Here is a 27,782-nt window from a genome sequence, read left to right as displayed (position 1 = left end):
CAATGCCCACTGCCGAGACAAAGGGGACGAGACCAGTGAGTGTGCTGGTTGCTGGTCTTTTTCAGGAGGAATCGCCTGGAACACTGTAGGGCACTGGGCATGGACACGGGTCTGGAGCCGCGCAGCACGGGCAGCCACCACTGCCGGTGGGGGGAGGGTGGCAGGGGGAGGGACACGGAGGAAGTTCTTTGCCTTCGCCACTGCACGTCGCCAGCGTTCAGTTTTCATAAGACGAGGCCCATCCACTACCGTACGATTTATTTTCGAAGCAACACGTGGCAAACCTAGAAGAGAAAAGCAAGGGACAACCCCCGGGACCAACACGTCTTTTTATACACTAAGACGTTGCCGCCGTCTTCTATTATCCAAAGACTTCCCAAGCGGCTCGAGGAATGGACAGGGTCTGTCTCCCACACCCGGTGCTGCCCTCAGGGGCGTGCGGTCTGCGCTCACACGCGCTATCCAAGCACGTCGAATGCTGCGCACACACGTGAGAGCGAGAAAGACGATGCGCTCGAGTGGAAGCATCGGCATGAGCTACGGTGTTACCTGCGGGGAAAGGTCTTGGGTCATTTACTCTTTATTTCCAGATTTTATACGCTATACGAAGGCAAATAAAACTTTTTATTTTAAAAATCCATTTAACAGATGTGACTGCACACAGTGAGAACTCATACACTATCACTTCGTGCAAAATTACACCTTCTTGTTCCTTTCTTGATCTCTAACAATTTCCTTCATTCTGTCAGCCCCTGTTGATGGTTTCTGCACATCAGGTGACATCTCAGCCCCCAGAATACAAAGATATTCCCCAAACTCAGGAGCTCGTGAGGGGTGGGTAAGCACCCGGGAGCACAGGCTGCCTTCTGAGAAGGGAGGAGATTCTAACCCAACCAGGAGGACTTCCTGACGGAGGAGACTTTGGTGTCACCTGTGTAACATTCATGGAATGGTATGTGTCACCACAAAATGACAGAGGACACATCATTATTTCTAATAAGTTTTATTTTTAAATGAACTTCACAACACGACATCCTTCTCAAGCCCCCAGGAGTGCGTTATTCAACCTGGCAGGCATGTCTCTGGAGAACTGGGGCACTAGAAAGTTCTGGAAACCATCATCACATACTATGAGAGATAATTCTGCTCTACACTTTACGGACAATACGTGTGTGGTGGCTCCTAAAACGTTTGGTCCTAATTTTCTACTCTCCAAACAGCCTTTCAGCTTCAAACCAACACACAGAAGTATCTGAGTTGTTGACTGTTTTTTTAAAATGTGCCAAATTCTCTATTAAAGCAAATAAAGCAAAAACAAATAAAAATAAAACAAAAGTCTTTGCAATCTCAGTAATGTGTCCTTTCTATACATTTCTCAAAATCTAGACAGATTTAACAGCTCTGGCTCTGTGAGCTGTGGAGAAGGGTCCAAAATGTCCCCACAAACACCCTCTGAAACTACATCAGGAAGAGAGGACAGAGTTAGTGTCACTGCCTGTCTGACCCCTCACAGAGCCCAGACCTGCAGCACCTTGACCTTCAGAAACCAGGGCTCGATGTGACCACAGTGGCTGCCCAGAAACTGCTTTGCACAAAGACTGGCCTTTGGGTCACACATCAAATAAAAACCCTCCAGGAAAAAAACATGAGCTTGCACAGACAGCCCCACTCTCCCTCCTTCTGCCTCCACTCCTTACAGCTCAACAGACACGCAGAAAAGACTCCCGCTCAGGAGCAGGCCATGGGAAGGCTGCCAGGAGCCACAGGCTGACCCCGCAAGGTTAAGAAAAGTCATTTCTGTCTCTTGACAGGCTGCTCCCATACCCCGCACGTGAGCCACCCCCGTCATGACACTTCTTGGGCGTCCCCCTCCCTGATTCCCCAAACTGCAACCGTCAGAAGCCACGCTCTCGCCAGTCTTGCAGTCTGGTCAGAAGATGTCAGGAGGGTCCCCCCGTAGGTTACAGAAATGCTCTTCTGAGAAAGCTGCCAGGTCACCCCCAGCCCCAACCCACAGGCAGGGAGTGCGAGTGAGGGTTCAAAACACAGCCGTGTGCCAATCCTTGGCAGAAGACAGAGAGTGAGAGAGGCCAGGCGGACAGGGAACGAGGCAGGTGACCGGCAGGAGACACACGAGGGTAGGAAGCGAATGTAGGAGGCAGGGAGGAGGGGGGATGGGCAGAGGGGGGATTGGCAGAGTGGGGTGCGCACCGATTCCACCAACGGTCCCGCTTCCACCAGCAACGCTCTCACACGCTCAGGGCACTTTCCTGAAGAGAATGCGCGGCCCTGACAGAGGGAAAGGCCCAGGGAACCGCAGGGAGGATCTCCCGGTCGGTTGTCACCTCCGTCTCACGATGCGCAGTCGGGTGTCACCTCCACGTCAGGACGCAGACTGTCGGGGAATCAGTAAGTGCTTCCCATGTGCACATTACAACGAGCAGAAGGAAGGTCGTACTTCACGATTTCTCGAAAATCTTCAATCCGGAAGGGAGGTTACAACGCGAACGCTGAAGAGTACTGAGAGCCCGTGCGTGTTCTTGGTGGAGGCAAGGCCGGGGCACGAGTGAACGGGACGTGGGCAGAACTGGGGGAGTGGGGGGGACGGCAGTGGAACAGTGTGGAGACCACAGGGAAACTGACCAAAGGGAGGTCACCTTAACGTACCCCTGAGGTTGGAACCACCTGTAAGTGACCTCAAATGCTCACGCTGGCCTCGGGAGTCTAACCCCGTGGGAAGAGGGACAGCCGAAGGTCTCAGACCAGGAGAGGCAGAGCTGCACGGCAAGAGGGGCAGAGAGGACAGTGAGGCAGCAGTCCAGCTGGAGGGGAACACGACACACAAACGGAAGCCAGAGAAACAGAAGACCCTGTAGACGAGGGCCAGCAGGAACTGGGGTTACTATGCACGAGAGACCCCAAGACTGGAGAGAAACAAGAAGGACAACTTACAGAAGCAAACTCAAGTAATTCTGGCCATCAGAGACAAAAAACTCTCAGTGCTCCCGAAGTGCCATCTTAGGAGAAAGAGAGGATCATGACCGTCCAGAGCAGGTCACGGAGAAGCTTCCGTGCCATCATACAAGTAACCGAACTACTAGGGAAACAGGATTCCAAATTCCTTTTTCAGTGGATTTGAGCCCATGGCCCATAACCCTACATGGGAAACAACCAAAAACAGATGCTATGTCCTAAAATCAGATCCCGAAGGCACAGTCACCACCTGCTGCGTCCAGAAATAAAAGAAAGCAAAATGGCAAAGATATTTTTAAAGGTCATGCTTAGGCTGGGAAGTGAGATGTTCGTTTTCACGTAAGCCGTGGGACACAAATTAAGCCCAAATTGTAGAAATCGATTTGCCAGCATGTCCTGTGCCTCAAAACCCCCACGATCCACTAATCTGATTTCTAAGAATACCTGATAATAAAATGACCAAAATACCAAAAGAAAACTTCAAGCACAAAGCTCTTTTCAGCTATGATATTTACATTAATTTAAACGTCAGTGAACATACCTTAAATATTTAAAACATTGTAAGTGCTTTTTAAGGTTACACTCTACTCCCGCACTTCAAGTACGAGGCAGAAATCAAAGAGAAGTTTGCAGATGGTCGTTAACAGCATCGGGGATGCCAGTGGGGGAGGCGGCATTGGGGATGCTGGTGGGAGACAGCCAACTAAAACTCGGGAGCCAGCTCTGTGGTGTAACATGAAGACGGGGCAAAAAGAAGGGATGACAAAGGCCACACTGCTAACCTGTTAACGAGACTCTTGGGGGTAGCACCTTCGATTTCCCTGCTATTTTCCATGTCTCCAAGCTTCTACTGTGAGCACATCTCCAGTTAAGATGAAACGTCGGAGGAGGTGAGTAACGAAGCCAGAAAGGAGGAGGAGGAGGACCCAAGTCCAGGAGAGGCACAAAAGTGTGGGGCGAGCCTCAGGAGAGCCATTGGAGACCGTGCCTGTCCGAACAAGAGCCCAGCGGCCAGCGTGAGCCCATGGGGGCTGAGAAGTGCAAGTTCACATCCTCTGCATGGAGAAGGGACGCAGACACCAAGAGGCGGTGAAACGGTGCAGAGCCGCTCTGCCCGTCTGCTCTCCGGACAGCTGGCTCAAGGCTAAGCCACGCCGTGAGGAAAGCACAGTGACTGGCCGACACAGGACTTTTCTGCAGGTCTGCAGGTCCACTGCAAGGGACGGAACCTTCCCCTCGGACTTGGCAAGAGGAAGCGCTTGGGACAGCACAGCTCGCGGCAAAAGCAACAGCTAGCTGGGGAGGGGCCATACTACTGGTCACTCCCCAGAGAAGGCCACGGAGCGAGGCTCCCCCCACCCCGGGGCCCAGACACACCATCTTCCCTCGGTCTCTTCTCCATGGAAGGGGCAGGTCATCATTCAGAAGTGAGGCCAGTAGGAGAACCCTGATTCCTGAAAGAAATTACTGCCCTGACCCTAGGCACATGGACTCCCAGGACACTTAAAAAAAACCAGCACAGGTTACAAATGCCCCACCAACTGGACACACATTAAATCCACACAACTTTCCTCCCAAGACTCAGGAATTGGTCAAGGAAACAACCGCTTCCCAGCGGTCCAATGCAACATAGATCACTGAAAACATGGGGGCTGCCCCAAAAGTGAAGGACTGTAGAGTAGTCAAATCCTAAATTTTTTACTAATTTCTTGACGTCTCAAGATTAGTCTCATTTGCATTCCCCTACCAAAGCATGCTCAGGGCGGGCCTTCCGTGGACAAGTACTGGCTGAGTGACCGGATAAAAGAAAAAACGAATGGCCACTCGTCATCATTTCCACAGCGTCCAGAGGTCTTCACAGGAGACCTCGCCGTAGCCTTGAACAGAAGGGCTGGCATGCAATTTCACGCTAGCTCCCAAAAGCATGCTTCAGGAACTGCCCAAGGGAACGACGTCATTGGTGGAAGATCAAACCCACAGATTCCGCCTCTACATCTTGCTGATGAAATGATGCTGCCTCAGGGCGCCTGGGTGGCTGACTCGTTAAGTGTCTGCCTTTGGCTCAGGTCATGGTCCCAGGGTCCTGTGACAGATTCCCACATCGGGCTCCCTGCTCAGAGGGAAGCCTGCTTCTCCCTCTACCACTCCCTCTGCTTGTGTTCCCTCTCTCGCTGTGTCTCTGTCAAATAAATAAATAAAATCTTTAAAAAACATTAAAATGAAGATGTTGCCTCAACATCTTTATCCAGAATTTATGACACCATGAACTTGTGGTTTACCCCGACAAAACTACTATGAACTCTGCGTCCCTGGCGTCCAGAAAGCAGGACAGAACCAGACCATCACCGATCCCACAGCCGCTTCACTCCCTGAACAGCACAGTCCGAACAGCAGCACCTTCCACACAAGAAGTGAAAATGGTCACCGTAAAGCTGATTTGTAAAGTCCATTCTGTGGGAACCCACTGCTAAGCTCCCTGAAATGAGCCTTAGCTGGTCCCGAACACCAAGCCTGGCTTCCTGGAGCAGCAGAGCCCACCTCCCGGGGGCCAGAGGGGCCTCGGCCTGTCCAGACCGCAGAGGTTTCCTCAGGCTCTCCAGGTGGCCACAACTCATATGGCTGAGGTTTTACTGCTACTCCTCGGTCCCTTTTCAGACCAACTCTACTTTTTCCTTGTCCCCCAGGTGTCAAATTACAGCTGCTTGTCATTCTATTTCTTTCAGAGCAACCCAACAGAGGAGCTCTATCAAATTTCCCGCAGCAGATCGCGACCTGCCGTTGACAAGCCCCGCCGTGATCACTGAACACGAAAATAAAAGTAAAAAACTGCTCAGAGCACGTCCAACAAAAGTATTTATTTGGCCGGCTCCCACCTCGAGAAGGCTTTTGGAAGGAAAAGAAAGACAAGAAGGAAGGAAAAGAAGGAAGAAAGGGGAGAGAAGAGGGGAGGGAAAGAGAGAAGAGGGGAGGGAGAGAGGTCCCTTCACGTCTGGGGGCTCAGAGCCTGTGCCCACTGAGGGCCAGCAGCTCCCCAGAAAGGGCCAACGCAAGAAAGAGGCAGCAGGACGTGGCCTCAGACCTGACCCCAGCTGGCCCTCCCCCTCCAGGCGTAGCCCTAGCCCCACCCCACCCCCGCCCCCACACACAGCTAGGCCCACAGGGCTCATCCACCACGGACCAATGCGGTTTCCTGGAGGGGAAGGCTGTCTAGGAGGGACAGGGTTTTGTCCCTCCCCCAGCCCCAGCTTCCAGTCCCTGCCTTCATGGCCCCCTCAAGTGTCCATCCCTGGACTTCTGGGGCCACGCTGTGCACAGGTTCTTGTCCAGCTCCCCACTCAACACTACCCCACCCGAGAGACCACCTTCTAGGTACCAGCTATCTGCCTGACCACCCCCGTGAGACACCGAAGACATTTCCACCACAAAGCTTCCATCCGAAACCAGAACAGGGGTCTCCTGGCTCCTCAGGGCCACCCCTGGGGCTGCTGAGAGTATGGCTGGGGTCCTAGCTGGTACGGATCAGCTCCTGGGTCAGCTGGTTGGTCTGCCTTTCCAAGTTCAGCAGACTCTGATATGTCTTTATTAGGTAAGTTTTACTACCAGAGTAACCAAAGACTCATTTAACAAACAAAGGTCTTTGAACACAAGTTAACCCCCCCATATATTCCCTCTCCAAATTGCCCCAGTTCCCCCCAAAGACACAAGTGGTGCTTGTCACATTCTCCCTTCTGGTCACCCGCTGGGCGTGGGAGTGGGGTCTTATATACAGGCTTTCCCAGAAACTAGGATCATATTAGAACCACTGCTCTGCAACTTACTTTTTCTACGTATCATATAAGGGACATTTTTCCTGGTCAGGAAACAGACATTTAACTCATTTGTAAGTCCCTGCGTAATTTCCATACAACGGATATGCCATAATTTCTGAAGCCATTCTCCTGTCTGTGGATTTATAGGTGTTACAGTTTTTGCCACAAAAATACTGCTGCAGACCTTTGCTTTTATATATATGAGTCCCCAAAACAAATCAAATCACCACTGTACTTGTCCTTTAATAGACGATGTCAGATTAAATTCCCAAAGACTGTGACCAGCTCACATGCTTGCCTGCAAAGCGGGTCTGTGCCCGCCTCCCTGAGTTCCCGCCAGCACCGGATGTGTTGTTACTCTTCTTTTCAATTTTTGGCAATCTTCTGAGCGTGGTTTATGTTTAAATTTCCCTGGGTCGTAGTAAGGACAAACACGTTTTCATATAACATGTGGACCATTTATTTATATCTTTGCCCCGTTTCCTATTCAGGGCCGTTTTCTGACCCGGCGCAGCAGCTCTCTGTACTGCAGAAGCAGCTCTGGCCCACCGTGTTGCTAAGGGTCCTCCCAGTCTGGGTGTCTCTCTTTTCAACTGTGACATTAAATCACACAACGTTCATGACGTGACTGCGGCGTCTGAGGCATCCCTAGGTGTACCGTTCGTCGGCACTGAGCACACGCACACCAGCGCCGTCATCTCCAGAAGTTTCCATCTTCCCAAGCTGAAACTCTGTCCCCGGTAGACATGAACTCCATCCCCCACCCCAGCCCCCATGCCCACCGGTCTCTACAGATCTGATGGCTCCCGGGACCTCACAGAGGTCAAATCCCAGAGCATATGCCCCGCCCCCTTTTCTTTACGATTTTTTTCTTTATTGGAGAGAGAGGAAGAGAGAGCAAGCATGGGAGGGAGGAAGACCGCGGCAGGCTCCCTGCCGGGCACAGAGCCCCACACCGGGCTCGATCTCACGATGGAGATCACAGCCCGCATTGAATCCAGGAGTCGGACGCTGAATGGCACCTCTGAACACCTGCCGTTTCGTGACGGTTTAACCTCCCGGAGCACGATGCCCTCCAGGTTCATGCACGGCGCGGCGGGTGTTGGAAATCCCTCCCCACGGAGGCTGGCAGTACCCCGCGGTCCGCGTGTGCGCCTTCCTGCAACTCACCTGTCGGTGCACGTTCATGTCGCGTCTCCCTCCTGGCTGTTGTGCACGACGCTGCTGTGGACACGGGTGCCGAGAGCCGCTTGGGTCCCGGCTTCCTAGGCCTCAGGGCGCTGTTTCGAGGTTGCTGATGACGTGCTAATTCCGTGTTCTGCGGACCCTCCTCCTCCTTTCCTAGGTGGCTGTGTGGCCTTCCGCTCCCGCCAACTCAGGGCGAGGGGTCAGATCCCGCCACATCCTCGCCAACACTTCCTGTTTTCGGTTTTTACAGTAGCCGTCCTGACAGGTGTGAGCGGGCAAATACGTTTATCTTTTGATTTTCTTTATAAAGTATCTTGTTCCATGGAAACATTTTAACTGTGATTTAAAAGTTCTGTTGGGCAGTTTGAGAACACGGAGAAGGCTAAGAGGCTTGCACATTTCCATCTGTACCCCAAGCAAAGGAAGGGGAGTGGGAGGGAAAGAGAAGGAACCTGTGTCTGACCACGGAATGTTCTGGACTCCACATGGCGGCTCGCCCTGTGCGTGCCCGCGAAGCTGCTGGGCCACACCTCCCTGCCCGGCCAGCTGTCAGGCTGAATGACATCGCGGTGAGCCAGACCCACAAGGCACACTGTCCTTGTCACTCTCTGTCTGCTACTCACAGCACAGGATTTGGGGAGACTGGATGGCGCCCGCTTTGCCGCTTCCTAGACCTTAACTGTACAGAAAAATACCAAATATTGTCTGTCTCCAGAACTCAAAGCCTACACACTTATATTCACATTTAAATGACTTTCTTGTTTCAAAGAACTATTACGCTGTACAGAACGCTGATGCGATTACGTGCCGGGGAGCCAAGCTGAGGTCGGGGAAGGAAACCTCCAGAGTGGCCAGGACTTCCAGGCCTGGTTTTCGTCAAGGACAAAGAAGAGGGAAGGACCCCGGTTGTTACTGTGCGGATTAAACACACACGTTTGCTCTATGATCCAACTTCACTGCGGGCAGGGGGCATGTTTCTAAAACAGGATTATTTTTTAAAAGCCGCCTCCCGATAGAAGCTACACAAGGTACGGTCACAAGCGGCCTGGGAGGGGAGGCCGAGGGTCAGGCCCGCACGTGTGGAGGAGCCAGCAGACACCCCGGGCTGGGAGGGCAGCCTGAGCTCCACATCCTGCCAGCTCGGGCGTCCTAACAGACCGTCCCTCCGGCCCCCGTCAGCGTTTCCTCAGGCTGCACACAACACTTCCCCCAAACCCCTGCCACGGCCAAAATAAGACAGACGAGCACCCACAAAACAGAGCGACCCAGAGCTGTGGCAGTTTGTCCCCAGGGCATGTGAGCCACCGGGGACACAGGCACAACTGTTCTCAGCCCCAAAGCCCCCGGTCCGGGACACGGGGCCGCTGTCTCGGCAGGACGCGCCCAGCACCTGGGTTCTGACTGTCTGAGCCCCGTGGTGCCCGTGCTGCCCCCGCAAGGGCCTGCAGAGCCATAGCACCCTCGGGCAGAAGGCGTTTCTCCCTCCCGGAGGGCCTCTGCGGAAGGAGCCCCGCCACGGACACCCCTGCTGGCGCCGGCCACTGGGGGAGCGACACACCCGTGTCAGCATCGCCCCTAACTCTGCCCGCGGACCTGGGGAAACAGGCAGGTCCCTGCCCCGCAGGCTGGTCTTCCGGAGCGACCCGCGCCCCCTGCAGACCCAGTGCCCCGTGTGGGGCCTTTCCTTCAGGAGAAGCCACGCCGGGCGAGCCCCCCACGCTGGCACTGCGCCCTCCCTCCGCCCTCCTCACCTGAGGGCCACTACCAGGGGCCACAGCTGCCCCCGACCGGCTGCCCTCAAACAGGACGCCGGGTCTCTGCCGAGAAGCATCCCTCGGGAGCCGGCAGCTGCGCCCGCCCCATCCTGCCCTGCCCGGTGGGGCTGCTCCCTGCACCCTCGGCGCTGCCGGCCGCCACTGGACACCATGCGCCACCTCCTCGGCCCCACGAGAAGACCTGGGCAGGCTGAAGGACAAACGGTCGCCTGCCGAAGGAGCAAGAGCCCGCAGAGGGGGGCAGCGGGTCCCGCCGGGGTCAGGGCCGCGCGTCCAGCCCCGGGGTCAGAGAGCTGCCGTGAGCAGCTGTCCGTCCCGGGGTACGACGAGACAGAGACACGGACCAAAGCCGTGCATATGAACGACGTGTCCCGCCTGTGCCCAGTGTCCCCTGAGTTCTCACTCCCGCCCCGGGGGGTTTCCTCCCCTCGACCCTCCGCAGGGTGCTGGAGAGAGCGAGGTGCACCCAGCACGTGGCGTCGGCCCCGGCAAGCCCAGCCCCACCGCGGGGTGGGCCGCGCCGCACACTCACCGTTGACACAGGTCTCAGACGGTCTGCAGAGGCCATCCTCGAACAGACAGCCTGCGGAGGAAGACGAGAGAGAAAGGACTCAGTGCTACGAAGGACGGGCAGCTCTCCACGGCCGCTGCGCCTGCGGGCTCCTGGGTGTCCCAGAAACGAGGCAGCCCCCCCACCAGGCTCTCGGGACGCAGCATCTTCGAGAGCAGCTGAACCTGCGAGCCTGGCTCGAGTCAGTGAGAGGACAGACGTGTGTGAGGACTGGTTCCCCATCGGGAGGACCCTCGGGTTCGCCCTGTCCCTTCCGGCAGCAGGGCAGGGCTGCCTGCCCAAGGACACCCTCCGCAGCAGCGGAGGGAGCGTGGGGGTGAGCCATCCACGTGGACACCTCCCTAGCCCCACGGGGCTCCGGCACCATCACTAACCCAGGACCTCTGGGTCCTTCCGTCACACGTCGTGCCTAACACCCACGACGCGAGCCCCAAAGTGGACAGACGGCCCGCACGTGCGGCCAGGAGCACAGGAAGAAGGCGCAGGGAAGCAGGTCTCGTCCTCTGTAAGCGACACAGACAGGATGTGAAGTGGGTGTGACCCTGTCGCAGTACTCTCCACAGAGGAGTAGCAGGAGGTCAGAGAAGGCGGACATTCTGCCCTCTGACAAAGGACAAAGGACATGGAGAGAGACCTGCACCTCCCACAGGGGGAGCCAGTCAGCGGAGAACACTGCAAGGAAGGGGGAGATCGAGACTCAGGTGACGTCCGCCTGCCAGGCTCCCTGATGCTACAGGCCCCCCGCCCAGAGGAAGGCCACCCACCGGCCACCAAAGCCTGATGTACCAACACAGGAGCCCGCCGGCAACACGGAGAGCACGTTCCTGACAAAGCGTTAACACCCACACTCCTGTTTTCCGACAGACGAACTCCTATTCCTCCACCAAGACCCCACTCAAAAGCCGCCCACGGACCCCCGGACGAGACTGGCAGACTGGTACTGCTCAGGCGCCCCCGGCAGGACTCGCCACATGTGCCTTGCTTGTCCCTTTCAGGGCGTATCTTGAACAGGACCGTTGGGATTGGGCACCACACGCACCTATCACTATCCCCTCTGGCCCCAGCGGGGGCTCAGGAGCAGCAGGGGGCAGGGGGGCGTGGCGGGCTCGGAGGGACTCATCAGGAAGGAATCCTCCCCGGGCCACGAAAAGCCCCCGATGACCAACGTGCGCACTAGGGACCGCGCTCGAATCTCAGAGCGGGAAGCGGGCCCCAAAGCGGACGTGGACGGAGAAGACACAGAACAGGAAGGACCTGCAGAGGCTACGAAAGCAGAGTCGTCGCGAGTGTCGTCGCACACCCCGGGGAGCAGAGCAGAGCCCGGCCGGCGTCTCCGCGAGTTCCTGAGACACGTCGGCGCTGCCTGCCTTACGACAGGTGCGGGACAAGCCGGACGGACCCACGTCACCCAGGAGAGGCCCTACCGGCAGGCCCAGGGCACGACCCCGGGGAGCTGCTCCCGCGGACCGCCGGGGGCCTCAAAGGGTCTGCCTTCCCGGAGCAGCGCCTCACGACAGACTCGGGCGACGGACGTCCGGCCGGAGCACACGCCCGCGCGACTCGCTCCGCCGCTACCCCGGCCGCGCGCCCGGCTGCTGCCGGTCCCCGACCCGCGCCCCCAGCCCCGCTCCCAGAGCCTCGCGCTCACGCCTCCTTCGCCCTCAGACCCGAGCCAGGCCCGTGAGGTGGAAACGGAGTGACGCCCGCAGGAAAACCGCCGAAAACCCTCCGAGAGCCGCCCCGCCGCAGTGAGCGGGACCTGAACGCGGTCGGTCGCCACAAGCAGACCGAGAAAGGCCACGGGCCTGTGCGGTCCGGGGAGCCCTGAGGGCCAGGCTGGCTGGCCCTCAGGGCTCCGCTCCGGCCGCGCGGGAGGCCGTCTCCGGTGGGAGAGCAGACGCGGACCGCCCGGCGCCGCTCGAGGAGCCCAAGCACTCGGCCTCCCCTCCCGACGCTCGGAGGGCCGCGGGCTCCCGGCCCCGCGGGATTACGCCCGTGAGTGTCCAGGGCGCACGGAGACCGCAGAGGAGGCCTGGACGCAGGGACGGGGCAGCCCCACAGCGGAGCCCACGACTCGGTGGCGCTCACAGCCCTGCGCGTCGCCCGGAAGCCGCAGTCGACAGGCCGCGCACGGAGAGGCGGCCGCGGCCTCTGCTCAGGCTCCACGCCGCCCCGACCACAGCGGGCGGGAGTCGCGCGCGGAGCGACACGCGCGTCGCGGCTGAGCCTGAGCCCCGACCCCAGAGCAGCCGCCCGGGCCGCGACGGCCCCGCTCCGCCCGCGCCCGAGAAGCCGCCATTTGCAGGCGCTTCCCGCAGAGCCGCACGCGCGGTGCCCGCCTCGCCGGCCGCGCTCGGCCAATCGGACGAATTCGTGCTGTTGGCTCTGAAACTGAGGAAGTGCCACCCGCGGACACCGGTCACGACCGGACGTCACAGAAACCACGAGACGCGTGAGCGAGACTCGGCTCCGTCCTGGGCTCCGCATCCGACGCGCTTCTCCGGGGCCCACCCCCGCCGGCGGCCCGGGCCAGCGCCAGAGTCGGCCTCCTCCCCCCGCGGTCTCACACTCCAGCTCACGAACGGCCTCGAGACCAGCCGCCCCCACAGCCGCGCGGTGACCTCCACGGAGCAAGCCCGTGAGGCGGCCCATCGGGGGCCCTGAGCTCGCAGCCGGGAAACCTCCGTTCCGACGGCGTGATCCACCCTGTCCAGGAAAACCAGGGCCGCACTTGCACGTGCTCACCCTGCACCCGGCTGAGCACCCGGGCACGGCTGTGGAGCGGGGGCGCCCCGGCTCCTCACAGCCACACGCTTCCCTCCGGCCTCAGAGCGCACGCGCACTCGGACGGCAGGACGCGCTCGCTTGTGGACGCGCTCGCTTGTGGACGCGCTCGCTTGTGGACGCGCTCGCTTGTGGACGCGCTCGCTTGTGGACGCGCTCGCTTGTGGACGCGCTCGCTCGCAGTCACAGACACACGTGCCCTCCCTCCCTGTCTCCTCAGAATTCGGAACGAGTCGGTGTCACCGTCCCGACGCGTCACTCCTCTCTTCCTACCCAAACGGAACGAGGAGCTGCAGGCCCGCAGGACCAGACCAGCTCCGGCCGCCACCGCTCCCGAGCCACTCAGCAAGGGCCGGGGTTCTGCCGTGGAAACGGGCCGCGTGCGCGGGACCCCTGCCCCCTGACCGGAAACAGCCCCACCACAGCCCCCCACCCCCGGGGTGTCCCCCAGGCTGGGACGCTGCGCAGAGGGGGAAGTGGCCTGAAGGTCAAGGGCCCCAGCCCAGCAATCGCCAGCACCGCTGTCCCCCCACCACAGGGGACTCCTCACCCCTGGGGTCGGCTCCCAGCCGCAGGTGTCCGCAGAAGCAGCGAGACAGTCCCGACGCCCGCGGCACCACAGAGAGGTTCCGAGACGGAATAATGGAAGAGAAAGATGGAAGCAAAATGAATTCTCTCCAGTAAACGGTTTCCCTCCCAGGCCGACCTCGGGAGCAGGAGCAGGGACTGTCCTGGGGAAGTTTCTTAGAACCCACAGACTCTCTGGAAATTTTCTTAAAATTGAGAAGGATAATGCTACTAACCCAAAAACGGTTTAGTTTGCAGCCAGATACCACGATGACGGGGTCCGACTGGCTCTTGGATTCTACCCAAACGCATGTTAATCACGAGTAGGTTATCTTTTCCCAAAGGCAATTCTGCACACGTAACAACGTCCTCCCACACATGGGTTCCCGTCCTCCATTGTCCCCTCTTCTCACTGGGCACCCCCAAAAGTAAACAACAACACAGTCTAAGGACCCCCCACGGCCTGCTCCCAGGTTGCAGAAGAGGAAACCTGCACTCAAGGAGGCTAATGACATGCCCACAGCTTGACTCAAAGCCTGGTCTGTCTCTCCCCCGACACACTTTCTGCACCACTGCAAGCTGCCGTAGGAAGAAGGGCGTTGTGTGTCCACACAGGAGTTCACCCGGGCAGACAAAGGCCGCACGGCCGGGCAAGCACAAAGACTTTACATGGCGGAGCTCCACGTCCAGACACTCAGCCCACAGCTCTCGTCCCTTCTACCCACCTCTGCCCGCAGCTCTCTCTTCCGTGGGCCTGGAACAGACCCAGCGACTGCACAGGCACACACGCCTGGAGGGAAGGAGAGCCCCCACTCCTGCACACTGCTACCTGAGCTGAAACCAAGAGGCAGATGCTTAACTGACCACACCAGCCAAGTGCCCTCCCACTGCTACTCCTTTCACCACATAACTCCTGCTAAGGCAGTACCACTGGGCCCTGGCCTGCCTGTGGCTCTATTCCTGGCCTCCACGCCCTTCCTCAGCTCCCAGGAGCCTCACAGAGCAGCTCCCATCCCAGCAGGAAGAGACGGGGGCCGGCAGCTGGAGATGCCTGGACTCTGGTGGCTTCAGCCATGAGCACAAACTAAAGGCATGGGCCGAGCATTTCTGTCCCAAGCTCATCATGCCGACAGCGACCAGGAGCAGACCCCGGGTACAGCCGACCCAAGGCATATCTCAGAGCAGAGAGTGGAGAAAATGAAACCAACAATGGCAAACAGGCCCAGAAGGGGCAGAAAGCCCCCGTTGGCTGCACCGCGGGGGAACCTAGGGCAGGCAGACATCATTTTCTTGGTTTTTTTATTTGGGTCTTGATTTGCTAAAATCTTTGTTCTCCGCTAACCCAGACCACTTCTCTTCTCCTGGGACCTGACTCTTGGCTCCGACATCTGAACAGCAACAGCCTGGAAGCTTCCGGAGGCGCACGTGTGCGGGGCTTTACACTGAAAGCCCGTGCTGGAGCCCAGTCATGAGTATCGGGAACCAAGCAGTGAGCGGACCAGACCGCTCAGCGTAGCAGGACCCCCTGCGCAGGTGCAGAACTGCAGGCCCTGGGTGGCCGTCAGCGGTGGGTCCGCACAGCTGGCAGGTGCCCGGCCGGCAAGGACAGCTCCTGGTTCGCAGGGCTCCCCGGTAAGAGCTCAGGCCTGCAGCTGGGCACAAACTCCGGTCAGCTACACATAACTCCCCCCAGGTGAACCTTCGCAGTTTCCACGCACCTTCACGTGCCTGTCCTTCCTCTGCCAGGACGTCCTGGCTCCCCTAAGAGTCCCCGCGGCACAGGAGGCACTCAGTACACCAGGTACGTACTGTGCAAGGAATCCCTCCTCTGCTTGTCGGGATAAGAAGCTGAGTAAGAACTCTCTGAGGCCCCAGCTCCCAAATGTGAGGGTCCACACCGCAGCAATCACATTCTCTTGGTTCAACTACTCCTTTCACTGGAAAAGTGACATCAAAACAGCTAAAGGCTACAAGATATCGGTCATCAACATGTTTACCCTCATTCCGTGAAGCCTCGCCTCCCATGGGGCAAAACGCCCTGCGAGTGTGCAGGGAGGCCCCGTGCCCTGACCTGGACTGGAACCTAGTGGACCTGACCCACATGCTAAGCAGCAGCAGAAGCCCTCCCGCAAGTGGGCAGAGGTCTAGGGGGTGGCCGCCGGGTGCATGTTCTTCCTCCTGCAATGTGACCTCCGGGGTCTCCAGGTCAGACCTGCCACCGCGACCTCCGGGGTCTCCGGTTCAGGAGGGCAGCTCCTCCAATGCTGGAGAACCAGCTGCTGCACTCGTCTTCGCCGGGGCAGGGAGAGCACATGGCCCTGTGAGCTGATGGCCGCCTAGCCCCTGCCCCTGCCCCTGCCAGCTACAGGAGCAGAAGGAAGTTCTAAATGAGGCGCTAGACCCATGGGACAGAGGCCTGTAGGCCCCAGGTGACCTGAGCTGGCATGTGACGGTGGGAACCAGACTATCAGCCGGCGCGGGGCAAAGTCCAAGAGAGCTGTCACCTGGACACATGCACCTGAGTTGTCTCCTGCCATCTCCACCAAGCATGTGTCTACCTTGAGGCCCGCTGGCCAGTGACAGCCTGCACTCGTGGTGACCAGCTAATCACTGGGGCCAGCAGCAAGCGAGGCACCAGGAGTAACATCTGTCCTCAGACTCCCCACCCACACCCCAGCGGGCAGAGCCACAACCAGAGTCACATGAGTGCGAAGCAGGTGTCAGGAAGGATGCTCCAGTCCTCACAGCTGCCTCTGGGAGGCGCTTCCTACCCCAATGCCACCCTCCTGCGAGGGACCTACACGGGCTGCGTAACTCAGAAGACCTAAGGCGGCCGGCTGGCTGGCTCGGGCAGCAGGGCACGCGACTCGGTCTCACATGCTCAGGCCCCGCATGAGGCTTGGGGTTCACTTAGAAAATACGCACACACACAGCAAAGTTAGATAATAGGAGCCTTTCTTCCCCGCCATGCCCCGCTAACTTCCACGGGAGCCCTCGCGGGACAACCTAGACATGTGATCCCTGCCCACGTCCCCGCTGACCGCACATGCTCTGCTGTCCGTGGTACTGACTGGCTCTGTCCCGGCTTGTCTGCGCCTTAGAAAGAGCAGCTGTGCCTTAGCCCCGTAGGCCCCAGGTCCGGCTCCCGCTACTCTTCCCGATAGCCAGTGGCGAGTCTTTATCAACGCAGCTCCAGTGCCAGAGTTTACCAAAGTGACGGCCAGCAAAGCCGCTGACCAGGCTCCCCTAGCGTACAGCACGGAGGGCTATAAAAACCCGAGGTTCTGGGAATTACATTAAATTATACCCTTCCAGGCACTGCATTAGCAAAGAAACAGAAGGTGTGAGCTTTGAAGAGATGTTTTTTAAAAAGTCATCTTCATTTTCTCTTGCTACAACAAAAGAACTTTATTTAAAAAAAATTTTTTGCAGACATGGGTGCTTGAAAAGTCTCTTTAGTTAACTGTACGGAAATGAAAAGAACAAATAAACAACATCAGCGTCAAAGACCTCCGCACAGTGACACACTGACAAAACAGAAGGCCCTCAAAACTGAAGCCGAATCTGAAAGCCCTGCTCTTCTCTGTAAGAGGATTCTCCTCCCGCTTCCTTGTTCTTCTCGGGCGAGAATGGTGGAACAGTGAGGCGTCTTAGCGTCCATCCAGAGTGCAGACGCGGCGGCCCGGCTCTGCCTCCTGGCGGGTGCACAGCCTTGCCCAAGCCCCCCTCTGGCTCTGTCCTCTCATCTGCAAGTGGGGTCAGCTCCCCGCACTCAGCAGTTGTGGGGATGAACTGCTGGCGGGGCCTGGCATGCCGTCTTGCCATCACAGCTCTCAGCAACACTGTCCCACGGGCACAGACCCACACAACCATGAATTCCCGACCCCCACTGCAGTGCTCCCCAACACTTCTATCAGATCAAAAGCAAAAATGCGCTTCCTCAGACAGGGTATCTAAGCAGGGACAGAAAACCGTTTCCACATCAAGAACTGCTTCTTTTGGAATAAGACCTAAACAGCAGGCGAGTGTTTAAAAAGCCTCAGTCCAGGGGCTGGGATGCCTCCAGGCTGCACTTCCAGGAGCAGGGACAAGCCCCCAAACCAGAGCTCAGACACCAGACAAGCCCCCAAACCAGTGCTCAGACAACCCCTCATCTCAGCAGCTGGTGCCGCAGGGCGCAGGGCACGATACCTTACTTCCTTCCCCCAAGATCCCAGGTTAAAGCTGTGATCCTGATTTCAAAGACAAAAGGGCAAAAGAGAGGAGGAAGAAAAGAAGGGAGGGAGGAAGAGAGGGAACCAGAATGGCATGGGGAAAGCAGCACCGGCTGCCCTCCCAAAGCATCTGGAGGTTTGCGCTTTCCCAGCAAGAGGGCTTCTACCCATCATGTTCAACCAATGGGACAGAAACCCCACCTGCAGCAGTGACCCCTGCTCTCCCAGGGCAGAAACCGCAATGCAGGACCCCGGTCATCCGCTAGAGGAAGAAGACAGCCTCTCTGCCCTGGGAGCACATGGGGGTCTGAGACCCGGCAGTCAAGACTGGTGTGCGCTACTCAGGGCACGAGGGCCGTGCGGCAGCCGCCCAGGAGCGACCAAGAGCCGAGCGTGCAGCAAACGCTCCTCAGTCTGTTGGCTCCAGGCTCCGCCGTGGCTGGGTCTCCTTAATTTCTCCTTCTGCTGTTCAATTATCAGCGTCTAGAAAAGCTACCAACCAATTTCGTTTCTGAAGACTTACTGAATTCACTTATGAGTTCTAGTGGTTTCTCAGAGGAATCTTTAGTTTTTCATACGTAGTGTCATGTCATCTACAAATGCTGGAGTTTTACTCCTTCCTCACCGATCCAGATGCCTTTTGTGTCTTCCTGATGTCCGATGGCTGAGGCCAGGGGCTCCAGTCCTGTGTTGAATAAAAGTGGGGAGAGTGGACCTCCTCGTCTTGCTCCTGACCGTAGGGGGAAAGTTCTCCGTTTTCCCCACTGAGGCTGACGTTGGCTCTGGGTTTGTCGTGGATGGCCTGCGTGATGCTGCAGTGTGTTCCCTCTGGACCTGCTTCATTAAGGGATTTTACCAGGAATAGATGTTGTACTTTGTCCAGTGCTTTTTTACACTGATTTTACATTTACATTTACATTTTAAATGATCATATGATTTTGATCCTTTTTCTTACTGACGGGAAGCATCATGTTGACTGTTTGGCAAGCATTAGAACCGCCCCTGCAACCCAGAACCAGACCCCACTGGGTCATGGTGAATGATGCTATTACTGTACTGCTAGATTGGGTTTGCTAATATTTTGTTGAGGATTTTTGCATTTATGTTTGTCAGACATACTGGCCTATAGTTTTCTTTTTTGTGGTGTCTTTATCTGGTTTTGGTATGAGGGTAATGCTGGCTTCATAAAATGATTCTGGAAGTTTTCCTTCCTCTTGTAGTTTTGGAATCGTTTAAGAACAGGTATTACCACTTCTTTAATTGTTCCACGGAATTCGCCTGTGAGGCCATCTGGTCTTGGGCTTTTATTTTGGGGGAGTTTTTAATTACTGATTCAATTTCATTGCTGTAATTGGTCTGTCCAAATTTTTTATTCTCCTGCTTCAGTTTTGGTAGATTATATGATTCTGGGGATCCACCCGTTTCTTCTAGGTTGTGCGGTTTGTTGGCGTGTCGTTCTTCCAATATTCTCCTACAAGCCATCGTGTGCTGCGATGTCCGTCGCTACTCCTCCTCTCTCATTTCTGATTCTGAGTCCTCGCTCATTTATTTACTTACCTGAGTCTGGCTAGAGGTTTATAGTTTTCAGAGAACCAGCTCCTGGTTTCATTGATCTGGTCTATTGTTTTTGGTTTCTATTCCGTTTACCTCTGCTCTTTGTTCTTCCCTCCACTACTGGCCTTGGGCCTGGGCTGCGTCCGACCCGGCATTTGCCAGAGATGCCATAGCACCAAACTGTGGCACTTCCCCTGTGTGGTCCCAGAGAAGAGTCAGACCAGCTGCCTGCCCCCAGCCCAGCCCTGAGGCCGCAGTCAGACCCGTGTGTGTGGTCATCCGAGGGGGGCAGGACTCACTCCGGAGCAGTGTTGGCCCCCGGTGGGGCTGCCCACATGCTACCAGGCTTCTGACCACTGTGGACTAGAGTGCCCTGCAGGGGCAGGCCCACGGGAGAATGGAGGGGCAGGGCATGGGGTACAGCGAGGTCTGCACCTGTCTGCTACAGGGAGGAAGTCTGCCACCACCTGAGAAAACTCCTGCCCCGGCCAGGATGGAGGGTGCACTCTGACAGGAGCGTGTGGGAGTGGGGCCCACCGGCAGCCAGCTGAGTGGAGAGCGTCGGTGCTGTACTGGTTCCTGCTGGTGTCCGTGTCATCCACGCTGGGGGCTGGGGAAGGGAAACCAGTTCTTTGGTTCTTTGGTCTTGGGAAAGACCCCCACCCCTCCACAAATGCTCTGAGACTGATGAGTAAATCTCCCTCCCACAGGCCCCGGGGTCTCGCAAACTGTCACTTCTGTGTCGCATCTCAGCAGGGCTGTCTGTGGGGGACTTCGGGACGGGAACTCCGCTTCCTCTAGCCCCGCTCCCCCAGCGTGGAGCCTGCTCGTTTTCAAAGTTCCAGTTGTGGACTGTCCAGCCTGATTTTCAAAGCCAAATCTTATGGGGATTTGTCCTTCTCGTGTGGGCGCCCATGCCTGGAGGGCGTGGTGTCGAGCGCCTGTTCTCCCCTCTCGGTGCCCACAGGGTCTCTCCCTTCTACGCACAGTCCCATGGGTCCATCTGGCTCCCAACCTCAATGCCGTCCCTCCTACCCTCTTCAGTATGGCCTCTTCTCTGTGGAAAGCGAAAGTCTGTTCTGCCAGTCATTTTCTGGGTTGGTTACACTGCGTGGGTGTTATTTAGTCGTATGCAGGGACAAGGCGAGCCTAGGGCCCTCCAACTCCATCATCTTCCCTGGAAGTCCCGCGTAAGAATTTTGTCAGAGAGTAAGACGGACTGCTGTTAGGAAGTCTGAAGTGATTCAAACATAACCTTTTTTGTAGTCTTTAATTTGTTACATTTCAGTGCCATGTGCTCGTGCATCTCACTATACGCTGCAGATGAAGATTAAATGACAGAACCAAGGAAAGGGATTTAAAATCGTGTCATAGTAAAAGTCACCTCAGCAATTAGCAACCCAACTGGCAATAATATCCTGTAGGACACACGCCCTAGTGTGTTGACAAGTAGGATTCAGAAAAGGTGGGAGGTCAGACACATTTCAAAAAAATGTGAGTTGAAATTTAACAGGATTTTCCTCGGCAGGACGTCTCAGAACCTTCAATGCTACAAAAGGTTGTTCTCTCTTCTCAGAAAGGGGAACCTCCCACACTGTTGGTGGGAACGCAAGCTCGTGCAGCCACTCTGGAAAGCAGCATGAAGGTTCCTCAAAAAGTTGAAAATGGAGCTACCCTATGACCCAGCCATCGCACTACTGGGTATTTACCCTAAAGATACAAACGTAGTGATCCGAAGGGGCACGTGCACCCGAATGTTCATAGCAGCAATGTCCACAATAGCCAAACTATGGAAAGAGCCCAGATGTCCATCAACAGATGAATCGATAAAGATGTTGTGGTAAATATACACAATGGAATACTATGCGGCCATCAAAAGAAATGAAATCTTGTCATTTGCAACAATGTGGGTGGAACTAGAGGGTATTATGTTGAGCAAAATAAGTCATTCAGAGAAAGACAATTATCATATGATCATATGAGGAAGTTGAGAAGACAGGATCATAGAGGAAAGGAGGGTAAAATGAAACAAGATGAACACAGAGAGGGAGACAAACCACAGGAGACTCTTAGTCTCAGGAAACAAACTGAGGGTTGCTGGGGGGCAGGGTGGGGGGTCAGGGATGGGGTGGCTGGGATGGACACTGGGGAGGGTATGTGCTGTGGTCAGTGCTGTGAAATGTGTAAGCCTGATGAATCACAGACCTGTACCCCTGAAACAAATAATACATTGTATGTTAATTAAAAATAATAATAAATAAAAGAAGGTCCTACAGGTGATGTTTGCCAAACTACTTGAAAAGCAACCCTTCACCACACGGTACCCAGTGGGACAGAGCAAACTAGACCGCAGAATCACAGTAAAGATATAGAAGTCCTCCTGCCTCAGGGGTTCTTGGACTCGAGCACCAGAGGACTTGTTAAACACGGCTGCTAGGCCCACTCCTGGTTTATGACTTAGTAGACGCAGGGTAGGGCCTGAGACTCTTCAGTTCTAACAAGTTTCTGGGAATGCTGGACCCATTCCCAGCACTGCTAGTCAGAAGTAAAACGTTGGTGTCCCTGCTGTTAACCCCAAACAATCGAAGGTCAAGGTTTTGTTCTTTCAAGTCCTCCCACATCCCAGCTCTAGGAGGCAGGAGTCCTGGAAGAGATCATATTTGCTTCAAACTGTTGGGTTCCCCCTCTACCTCCAGCAGGAACACACCAGCCCCTCTTGGTTTGTGGGACACGGCACAGCTGTGAGCTCTGGACAGATGCCCAGGGAGAAGTTTCCATGGCTGAAGAAGCTATACCTGCCCCCCAAAGGGACCCCATCTGTGGCCACCTACCAGTGGATACACTGGCGCACCAGAAACATCACTCATGACCAAGGAGGCAACTTGTGTTGGGGCAGCTCTGAATATTTTGAGGTTTTAGTCCACTGAGCAGAAGTTTGTCTCCTAGAAGCTCCCATCACAGAGCCTTACAGTACTTGGCATTTCGCAGAGCAAAGCTTCTCCCTCTTGAAATGAGGCAACAAACTTCCCCGCAAAATGATGAGCCCACGATCGCTCGGTGAATGCCTGCTCCAGCGCCACCCCCGTCTCCCACAGGACAGACTTTCGAACGTTCAGACTTGCTCTTTGCCTCAAATGCACGCAGCTCTTTCCCACGATACGGTTTCAGACCACTCTGCCTGTCTAACCTCCCTGCTCTCAACACCACCAGGCTCTTGCGGACCCGCGCTTAGATGGGAGGCACATGGCAGAATTAAACAGAGTGAGGAGGGGCACGGCCACCTGCGTGACAGACATTCTTCTCCCTTGTCCAAACTCTCCCCTCCTACCACGGGAGCCAGAGTCCATCGGGCTGCCTTCAGGTCAGCGAGAGGACTCAAGTCCAGCCGATTCTGGCATCCAATAAGCAGCAGCTCCAACAGTCCCATGTGTCCTAAGCTGCCTCGGGTGCAACAGGTGTGTCCCCACGCAGGGACGAGGGGCCCGGCCGGGCCTGCAGACGGCCAGCAGGGTTAGAGACGGGCTGTTAGGAGAGGTCCCTCAACAGACGCATGGATAGAGAAGATGTGGTTCATATACACAACAGGATGCCACTCAGCCATCAGAAAGGGTGAACACCCACTGATCGTTTACACCAACAGGGATGGGACTGGAGGGGTTTATGCCGAGTGAAAGAAGTCGGGCAGAGCAAGACAGTCACACGGTTCCACTCATGTGTGGAACGTCAGAAACAGAGCAGACGATCCCAGGGGAAGGGAGGGAAAACTGAAGGGGAAGAAATCAGAGAGGGAGTCGAACCATGAGAGACTCTGGACTCTAGGAAACAAACTGAGGGTTTCGGGGGACTGGGGTCACTGGGGACGGGCATGAAGGAGGGCACCTGATGTGATGGGCACTGGGCATTATACAGAGCTGATACGTGACTGAACACTACATCTAAAACTGATGATGCACTATAAGCTGGAGAACTGAATTTAAATTTAAAAAAAGAAAAAGAAATAAAGGAACTATGTGGTCAACACCGACCAGAAGAAAGTCACAGCCATTGGGTCCCTGACCCAGCTCTGTGACCCTTCGCCGAAGTTACTGGGTCCGACGGCAGCACTCCGTCCCGCGTGCTGCCCCCTTCTCCTACTCTGAGCTCCGTGGAAGCCAGACACCCTGCAAGAGCTCACCCCGTACGTGACAAGCGGGACAGGACGTCCCGAGATGGCAATGAGGACAACGGCCGCAGCAGGCGCTGAGAAAGGCCTGCTTCCTGACCAGCTTCCAGGCACGCCTCCTGACACCCCTTGCACAGCCCGCAGGCCCCACTAGGTGACCTGCTTTGGCAACACAACGGGGTAGACTGGGGGAATGCAAAGTCTGGGCCCAGGCCACAGAAGGCCTGCGTACTCTCAGAAACCCCTCTTCCCGCCATCGCCACGGGAAGGACATGCCTGCTCCGGCCCGCGGGTGCCGGGAGGAAGAGGGGAGACACGTGGGCAGACACCCCGAGGCAGACACAAAACAGCTGAGACCCCAAAGAAATAATGAAGGGCTACTGCGTTAAGTCTCGGGGGCTCCGTACAGCTCACTGACCGACATGGGGACTCCCACTCTCACGGGCGGGGAGAGCAGAAAACACTAGTGTATCTGGCTGAGGGACACCACCAAGTAACCTGGAAGGAGGAGGCATGGAAAGGCAGGGAGAAGATGGTGGACTAGCCCTGGGGAAGGACGGGCACTCCAGGGACCCCACATGGCAGATGGCCCTCTATGCGGAAAAGGTTGGGCATGTGGGGGGCTCAGGACCCTCCTGTCGACATCCACAATGGGCAGAAGCAGGAAGCCAGGCCGCAGCACCTTTCCCAAGCTCTGGAGGAGGGTGAGGGAAAGAGCCTCCTCGCCGTCCGAGAAGACTCAGCTGGTGCGCGGTGGGGACGCGGGGCCGGCCAGAAGGAGGCGCAGAGAAGACCGTCTGGGCCACAAGGAAGGAGGAAGACACTGGGGTCAAGGTGACGGTGGGGTTCTGACTCGGCAACAGGACAACACAAGAGGTGGAGGGAAAGAGGAGAGCCCAGAGGAGGAGGCAGTGAGGGCCTGGCTCCGTTCAGTGGGGGGGGAAGGACCAGGTCACTGAGGAGGAGAAGCCGAGGACACGGGGAAAGCGTGAGCCCCAGGAGAGATGGAACGAGGGTGGGAACCATAAAGGCCAGAACTGGGGCTAGGGTGGGCGTGGATTTAGTGTGAGGGGTAGCAGGGAGCCAGGGGACGGGAGAGTGAGTGACTGTCAGAGCCAGGCGGTCCCAAGCCCTCCCACCGCAGAAGCCGCAAGCAAACGGCCAAGACGGCCTTTCGTCCTGGGAGCTCGCTCAGGGCTGGTTACCAGGATCTTCGGGGAAAGCCTGCAGCCATCATGACCTTCCTGTCCGAGGGACTCGAGCCAGGGGTGCAGGCACACGGACTCCTCCTCCAGGCATGGAAACAGGACTGAGCCACGCATGCGTCCCGACTCTCCCATGGGAGCTTGCACCCCCCCCCCCCCCCGCCACCCCAGAGGCACAACCACAAGGCCAGGAGTTGGTTCTGCGATTCACTTCAGGCTCGTGTGCAGCGTCACATCCAACGCCGTTTCCCCTTTCTATCCACCAGAGTTAAAACCCCGAGGCAGGGCCAGCGTCCAGTGCAGCCGCAGGGGGCAGGAACACGACCGCACGCCCGCGGGAACGTCCACACTCCAGACTTACCTCCCCCTTTCCAGCCTCCACAGGTCTGTTCACATCTGTATCATGGTTCGTGCGGGCAACACCCTCCGGGAAGAGGTGACACTCCAGCCTGTACCCAGCAGGCAGCAAAGACACTGTGATGAGCCCCTTCCTTGGTCTGTGGGTGGCAGGCTGGCCTGAGGCCCCGGGGCCCCACCCCGCTGAGACCCGAAGGTGGCACGCCAGTTGGGGCGTCCACAGGCTTGCCCAGGAGAAACCCAGGTGACGTGCCACGCTCTTGGCTCCATGCCTGGGGGTGCTCTGGGCAATTATGTGCACCTTAAATTGGACTTCCACTCGCAAGCATTTACTCACAGTCCTTTACAGACAAACACGATGAAATACAGTATTTCATTTCCCAGAAGTCCCCACAGAGAGAATACTTAGATTAGCAACAACCTACTGGCAATACCTCGATTTCCCAAATTTCAAGAACTTGCTGATAAACTTGCTTTGTTTTGCACATGCTAGAGGACACATCTCTGGGCCTGGTTCTCTGAGGGAACACGTGATGTATTTTCAGTTTTCTAACTCTGAGCTTTTAGCTTTTCCTCGAGGGTTTCCTGCAGCCCGATGACAAAGAACGACGCCCAGGGTGCTCTGAGGAATTTTGTTTCACTTCCTCAGCCCACGGCAGGCGCTCAGCAGAGTGCATGCGTGTGTAAGCTAATAAATTCTCAAACTCTCACCCCGTAAAAGCCTTATTTACCCGAAGCTCCCTCCCTCCTTCCTTCTCTCTCTCTCTCCAATTCTCACAAATTCAGGAAAAGGCTGTATTATCTTCTGAAAGATTCCATTAAAAACGGTTCTTCCCGTCCTTGCCGTCCATTCGAACGCGCACTGGCCCACCCAGGTTCTTCTTGTTTTGTTCTGAGAGGGTCAAACATCTCGCAGGCACCAGAAATTCTACCACTTGATGACAAATACTAGAACCCCGGGATGAAAGAGAAAGAGACACGGTCTCTGAAACATGAAGGAGAAGGAGCAGAAGGAGCAGATCAGATGTGAGAAGAAAGCACAGTCAGGACACGCGCACACGCTGATGGAACGGGACAGGATTCTTTCCAAAGACCGTTACTCAGTGAGAAAGGAGACACGGGACGCGCCTGTGAGCAGATCCGTGGGGACACTGAGAAGAACCAAGACACGGCGGCAGCCTCGCGGCGCCCCCCACCACGAGCCTTCCCGTCCCGGGCGTGAGGCCGCACGTGGTCTGCGAAGACTCTCCCCTGAGTGGCACGACTGCAACTAACGGGCCGTTTTCCATTTATTTTTCTCAAGTAGAGAGGGTGAGCAGTCGGCCAGGCCTCGGGGCCGGCGGACACGCCGGGTCAGTTTTTCATCTGGTACAGAGGACTCTGTATCCTCTCCTCTCCGGAGCCGTCCGGCAGGACCCCCTCCCCAGCAGCCTCGCACCCTTCCCCTCCGTCCCACCAAACTGAGAGGCAGCGGCCTCCCACGAGGGCCAGCCCCATCCTGCAGCCTGGCACAGGGCCCACGTGAGCAGCGTGGCCTGGTGGTCCCAGCTAAGTGACAGACAGCGGTCACGTACTGGGACGCGAGCACACAGAGATCAGTTTATGCAGAAGTGGGAGGTGAGCGGGAGCACACCAGTCCCAGAAGGGCTCTGTCCCTCCGGTTCCTCTAAACTGGGCCCACCTTGCCGCCACAGAACAGGACGCCATCCGAGCAGGCCCGGGGTCAGCGCCCCTCGGACATACCTCGACACGGGCCTCAAGTAAGAAAAAGAGAACCTTGCACAGGCAAGTCAGACGCAAGCACCGTCCCCACAAAGCCCGCAGATAACACTCGTGGTGTCCGGGTCAGCATGGGTGTCCGCAGGCCCCCAGGACCCGCACAGACACGGCAGGCGGCGCATTCCTTGAGCCCCGGGCAGAGCAGGGCTGTCACCGCGGCACTGGACGTGAGTAGTTCCTAAATGCAGACGGAAGGAAAAGAAACCGGTCAGAAAACCGGAAAGGGCAAAAACATACAAAAAGGTCACTGGTTGCTAAGGGTCCCAGGAGAGGGGAGGGAGGGGAAGTGCGAGTCCTTCCAGGCAGCGGACTTCTCAGTGCCTGCGGTGCGGGGGTCGGCTAAAACCCGGCGAGGTTCACGGCACAAAGACGACCTAGTGAGTGCGAACTGAGCGACAGGATCAACAGGGAGGCCGACCGCGAGGGGACGACGAAACCACCCAGCTGCACCGGGACGGGAGAAGCCCCACCAGCGGAGCGCTCGGACCAGGCTGCTGCCTCCGGACTCTGAACCCGGAGAAGCCCGTGCTCCAGGGGGCGAAGCGGCTTCCCAAGGGCCGCACACCGACAATCCCGCCACCGCTGGCTTCTCCCGCGTCCTGAAATCCAACCATTACGGAAACCGGGTGGTCGGTGGGAACCAAGGTCCTCGCTGTGGGAGCAGAAGAAGAATCAAGGGGAGGAGACGGGGATGGTCCCGTGGTGACGGGCCGCGGGGAAAGCTCACCCCCAGCCGGACAGAGGCTCTGCCAGTCCCAGACGGAAATGCTGGAAGCGTGTGCATGTTCCCACGGACCTCAGCGCTCGGACCTCAGCGCTCGGACCTCAGCACTCGGTCAGCTAA

At 56.9% G+C, this 27,782-nt stretch overlaps 1 protein-coding gene across 1 annotated transcript in view; it reads right to left on the bottom strand.

Moving 5' to 3' along the window:
* PTPRN2 (protein tyrosine phosphatase receptor type N2) overlaps positions 1-27,782 on the bottom strand; it is a 710,237-nt gene that overhangs the window by 628,455 nt on the left and 54,000 nt on the right. The window contains exon 2 of the mRNA XM_032840229.1: positions 10,278-10,328. Coding sequence (XP_032696120.1) covers positions 10,278-10,328 — 51 coding nt within the window. The remainder of the gene's footprint in view (positions 1-10,277; positions 10,329-27,782) is intronic.

This window comes from Lontra canadensis, unplaced genomic scaffold (assembly GCF_010015895.1).
Source record: "Lontra canadensis isolate GAN:19392208 unplaced genomic scaffold, GSC_riverotter_1.0 scaffold111, whole genome shotgun sequence".
NCBI lineage: Eukaryota > Metazoa > Chordata > Mammalia > Carnivora > Mustelidae > Lontra > Lontra canadensis.
Note: the sequence above shows the minus strand (reverse complement) of the source record. Positions and strands in the feature narration are given on the sequence as shown.